At 40.0% G+C, this 6,174-nt stretch overlaps 1 protein-coding gene across 1 annotated transcript; it reads left to right on the top strand.

The window, feature by feature from the left end:
• The first annotated feature begins 5,634 nt into the window (after positions 1-5,634).
• LOC110920315 lies at positions 5,635-6,174 on the top strand. The gene has a single exon (XM_022164533.1). The coding sequence runs from the start codon at positions 5,635-5,637 to the stop codon at positions 6,172-6,174; it is 540 nt and encodes a 179-aa protein (XP_022020225.1).

Genomic DNA, 6,174 nt, shown 5'->3' with positions numbered 1-6,174 from the left:
GAACGAATTTCGGGACGAAATTCCAAACTAACGGGGGGATGACGTGACACCCCGTTGAAACGCTTTCACTTACACTAGCTTGACAGTGGCTGCCTTAACTTTCGGGACGAAAGTTCCTAAAACTTGGGGATAATGTGACACCTCGGATCTTTCCGGATAACCTTTCGATGTGACGAACATGTACGCAATCGACTAACAGTAAAAATATATGAAAAAAAAAAAACTATTTGTTATTATGTGTTATGTGCCGATTTACTTATGTGTATGTATATATATATAAGTGTTATATATATGTGAACCAAACCCGAGACCCGACTCGAGACCACGGTCTCGAGTGAACAGTGAAGCACTTGGGCCGGTTAAGGCCTTGTAGCCGAGAAACCCAACCCGGAAACCCCTAGCCCAACTCGGTGCACTATATAAACCCAACCCCACCTCCCTTAGCCATTTTACACTCCCTTCTCACACTCTCATCTCTCACACAAAACCCTAAAGTTCTAGCAACCAAGACCACTCTTCTCATCCTTCTCCTTCTTCTCGGGTTCAACCAACATCAAGAACATACTCGGCTTTAGCTCGGAACCGCCAACCGGAAGCTCATTCATCGATCCATCATACCCGCACACCTTGAATCTATAACCGGTTCTAGAAGGGATTGCCATGCACGTTATCACGGTTGCGAGTCGCAACCATTGGTTGCTACTCGAAACCACACATGACCAGCCGAAACCTTCCAGTTGCGAGTCGCAATCAGCACGCATCAAACCTGGTTGCGAGTCGCAACCACACCTGCCAAGTCGCAATCTCCGGTTACGAGTCGTAACCAAAACGTGACGGACCGAGACCGCAGTTACGAGTCGCAACCTCGGTTGCGAGTCGCAACCACCTTAGTTTCGACTGGGCTGTTTTATGTTATTGGGCCTTGACTGTTTGTCTTGTTGTTTTGGACTTCAACTGTTGGGCCTCCTGTTGACTGGACTTCATTTTGATCTGCTACTGTATGTATACATGTTACTGTTTGTGTTTCTGCCTGTCAACTGCTTGTATACGTGTATGCTAGACGTGTTTACTTGTACCCGACTTGACCCATATTTGGTAACCATGTTAGGACGTGGTGACCAACACACTTAACCAAGTAACGTATCATACCGAGCAACCCAAGGTGAGTTCACAACTTAAAAGCATGCGTCCCGGTGGTTTGGGACACGAGACCGAAACAACCCTATCCCCTTGAAAAGGGGATACCGTCTACACTCCTTCCCTAGTTATTGGGAAACAAACTTACTTTATCTTCCCTTGTATTGGGAAACCTTTTTAGTTAATTACTGTTTATACGGATTGCAACTAACGGCACTAAACGCAACTCTATCACTCAAGTCCCTACTACATAATACCGATTAGTCGCCGGTGCCAGGCGAACGGGTTATTAGTTGATAGCGCTATTTAGGTTTTACCAGCCTCACACCGTGCCATGGTATGGGATCGGTCGTGAACTAATGTACTCAGGCATCCGTCAATGATGATAGAACATTGACATCGGGGCATCCTGCGGAAACGCATTCGGTTACCTAGTGTTCGGTATTAGAAAACGGTTTAGTCGCTAACTTTTGGGGTAGCTCCCCATGGCATGTATAAACGGATAAATTAACTGGTGAAACAAGTTTTTGGTAATTAAAACTGGACAACTAGTGAACTCACTCAGCATTATTGTTGACCCCTTACTGCATGCTTTGCAGGTGGCCAGTGACTGGAGCAGCTGCTTGGGATGTGTAGTGGTCGTCTGCCCGTGTGTTGGGCATTTACTATGTTTACCTTGCGAACAATGTTCAAAACTGTTAATTAAGCTTCCGCTACATTTTCTCTGAACTTAAAACTCTGAACTTGATATTTGCTAATCGTATGGTTAGTAAGTGTTACTTTAATATTAACCAATGCTTAGTATAATTGGTGGCTAGATCCTGGTCAGTCACGCCCTCGAAGCGGGTGTTATCCGCGGGTGGATTTTGGGGGTGTGACATAAGCACTCCTATTTATAGGCTGAACAGAAGCCTGGGCACGGCCCCGTGCCCGCTGGGCACAGCCCCGTGTCCATCTGACACACTCTCTCTTCACTAATTGTAATTCGCAATTACAATAAATGCACCTGCAGCAACTTGACCACGCCCCCGTGTCCGCTGGGCATGGCCCCGTGGTGGGCAATAGAAGCTTCTATAGGTTTGTCTTTTCTGCTGCTTCTTGGGCATGGCCCCGTGCTCGCTGAGCACGGGGCGTGTTCAGTCTTCTGGCTTCTCTGTTTTGCTTGGAGAGATGCTGTCGGAGGGTCGGGCATATCACTTTTGTTCCTTTTCTTGTATTTATGTTAGATTTTGCTGTCTTTTTGCTTCTTTTGTTATTTTGAGCTCATTTAATCCTGAAAATACAAAAGGAAGACAAAAGCATACTTTTTCCAACATTAGTACTAAAAAAGGGTTAGTTTTAAGCCATAATTGATGTAATTTATATGTTGCATTTTGTGCACACCACTTCACCTAGACATTTAATCAAACACTTGGTGTGCATACAACATACTAAGCACATAGTACAAGTATTCTATGCCTATTCCTACTAGTTCATGTCATGGATCATAAAAATTCAACTAAACTCACATGTCTTTCATTCTACATCTAATTCATTCAACAAATACTCAATACATGTAACTACATACATCAACATTACATCAAATTTTGCATTCATGATCATCATGTTTCAATATAGTTCTACACCAAGTGGGTTTTACTTCAAATCATTCAAATGACCAAAATTAAACATAATTCGTCTTCTATATGGTGATTCTAACCAATACTCATACCTAATTTCACGGATTAAATATAGCCCACTTCACCAAAGATCATCAGATCATACAATTCGACTTACCTTTTGTTTAAAATGCTTGAATGATTAAGGAACTACACACATGCCTCCAGATTCTTCTCAAACTCACTTCCAATTTTGTTGAATCTTGTTGTGAGAAGGGTTTTCCCCTTTTTCTTTCTTCTGCAGGTCGATTCATAACACACATATATGTGTTTGTGTTTTAATAATTTTACTTTCTCATTGTCCAAGTTTAGTCCCTCAAGTATGCTTGCTACCCCTTTTTGTCCAAAACTTCATTCCTTTATGTTTTGACTAAACTATTTAACTAGGTTAAATAGCCTAGTCATTTTGTTTTATGTTTTATCATATGGAAACGTATGGCGAATGTAAACATCCGTGTTTTGGGGCGTTACATTTTGGGAGGAAATCTTATCTCTTGGAGTGCCAAAAAGAAACTAACTGTTTCTGGATCAAGTTGTGAATCGAAATACTGAGCCATGGCCAATACTGCTGCTAAAACTGTTTGGTTAACACATCTTCTTCAAGAACTTCATGCTTTACCTCCGGACAGGCCTACTATATTATGTGACAACCAAAGTGCCATCTTTCTCACTCAAAATCCTATCTCTCACAAGCGTGCGAAACATATTGATCTCGACTATCATTTTCTTGGAGAACTTGTTGCTACTAGAAAACTTGCTACTAAATTTGTTCCTACCAAACTTCAGGTGGCTTACATTTTTACTAAAAGTCTTCCTAGTCCTCAATTTAACACATTCCGTCAAATGCTTCATATTGGTCCTTCATCGTTCCATTGAGGGGGGTGTTAGATAATGTTTACGTTTGTATTTGTAATTGTTATATTGTCTAGGTACCTAGGTGTAATTTGTATGCCTATATATTGTATACTTCTCATCAATAGAATTCATTGAACCATTAATCATAACAGCCCATATGATCCTTGGTCGTATATATTGTTGTGGGTATTTAGTTGCTTTAAGACTATGTGTAGTAGTTTATGGCCACACCCACCAGCCCATAGGGGAGCCAAACACAACACCAAAGGGGTGTTAAGGCCTAGGGCACGAGAATGGTAACAAGCATGAAGGGCTTGGGCATGGATATATGTGTGGATTTTTTAAGCCAAAAAAAAACCCTTTAAGTGGAGGGGAGCGCTAGCCCACAACTAATGGTATAACAGAATCTATCATGAGTGATGTGTAATTTGTACCCATAATTGAGACTTGAAATGTTACACACTAATTTGTTGTGAATAAGTAATACTTGTATCAACAAGTGTTGAGTAGTAAGTAAAACATTTGTTCTTGAAGAAATGTATAATTCTATGTCAACATATGTTGAACATCTGAACACAATTATTGTTACACGTTTTGATGGCATACAAGGTCAGCCTAAGCCTAAAGTAAGTAATGCCCTAGCTTTGGCCCCCTAACTTGCATTAGGCTATATAAAGGAATGATGAAATCAGGTTTAGGGCTTATATTGATTCTGGGATCATTGCATCAACTTCATCAATCAAGAAACACAAAGAAAACGAGTAGAACAATGGAATTTCGATTATGGGTGATGACCCGTGAAGTTTACATCGTGACATACATATACAATACGATATGATGTGTTGAAACATCGTAACCCTAATAAAACACCCGTACTTGTTTAGAGAGTTTGCATAATTAACCCTCATAATAATCTAAATTACATAAGATGCATTACTAAACTATTGACTAACTATATAAAAGACCCATTAACTTTGAGACGAACTCGATCACACAATTAGTTCCAACAACCTACACTAAAATAGCTGATGCAATTAAAGAGAGCAAGAGGCAAGGTGCAACTAGGCGAATTGAACCGTCATGTCATCATATCCACCATTTGTGTATCAACGTTCAACGATCAGTTGAACTGATTAATCATCTAATCAGAGTTGTCTGGCTTCTAAAGTGAAACTCTACGTCAAAGGTTATTTGATTTCTGATTTATGCTCTTGGCTTCATCGAATATTTTAGTTCTTGAGAAAATAAAATCAATTGTTTGTTCTCGAATTCTGATTTACGTTCTTGGCTTCGTCGACTGATAAACAAACATGTACTTACCGACTTACCACTTACAATCAACAACAAACTATGTTTTAGTGTTGATTTGTTGTTTAATAGAAATGCAACATCAAAGCTCTTGATATGTTTTGTTTTTTTTCAAAGTTGTTGATTGTTAAAGACTTGAAGGTACATTGTTTCTCTTCCCTAATTATACCTCGGCTTTGTTTTTGTTGACTGTTTTACAGTCCCTTTTTTTCTAAACTGATGTTATCTATTTGTTTGCTACACTACAGTCTATAATGGTCGCATTATTGTTGCTAAACACTTAGTGGGTATAAAACAGTTGACAAAATTTACAGTTGTCGAAGACTTCTTGAAATGGATGTTCATCACTGTTTTATGCATGTTCAAGCAACACTACACTGATTCATGTGACATACTTCGAAGCTGTTTATAGTTTGCAACTTCCAGTATTTAGAAGTAATAGAATATAGATAAATATGGAATGTAAATATGTTAATGATATTGTGTAGATCTCTTGATTAGAATAGGAGATATGATCTCTTGTACATATATGATTGATAGATGAATGAAGGAGGCCAAGTTTTCAATCATAACATGGTATCAAACCATTAAACCCTAACCGATCCTACCTTCATCGCCCCCCTCTTTTTCATCCTCTGCGCAACTTTTTGCTCCCCTCCTTGTTCATCGTTTTACTATGGCATCTCCTATTCATCCCGCTGTCACTATCACCAACATCAAAGCTCTCATCCCTATAACCCTCGACATTGAAAACGACCATTATACTGCTTGGTCGGAATTATTCAAGATCCACTGCATCTCCTATGATGTTTATGACCATCGTCAGCCGAAGAAGTCTGCTGAAACGTCTTCTTCTTCCGACAAGGATCAAGCCAAAGACAAGTCTCCGTCTTCTCCGTCATGGGAACGCCTTGACTCCATTGTTTTACAATGGATTTATGGGACGATTTCCACCGACCTTCTTCATACCATCTTGAAACCTAATACTAATGCGTATGCTGCTTGGACGGCTTTGGCGAATATTTTTCAAGACAACAAAGCCACGTGTACCATCGACCTTAATAACAAGTTCGCCAACACTCGTCTTGAACAATTTCCTTCCATGACGGCCTACTGCCAAGCCCTCAAAGTAATATATGACCAACTCACTAATGTTGGTTCTCCTATCACTGAAGAACAGTTGGTCTTGCAACTTCTTATGGGGCTTACGGAATAG

The sequence above is a fragment of the Helianthus annuus genome, chromosome 16 (assembly GCF_002127325.2).
Source record: "Helianthus annuus cultivar XRQ/B chromosome 16, HanXRQr2.0-SUNRISE, whole genome shotgun sequence".
NCBI classification, from domain to species: domain Eukaryota; kingdom Viridiplantae; phylum Streptophyta; class Magnoliopsida; order Asterales; family Asteraceae; genus Helianthus; species Helianthus annuus.
Note: the sequence above shows the minus strand (reverse complement) of the source record. Positions and strands in the feature narration are given on the sequence as shown.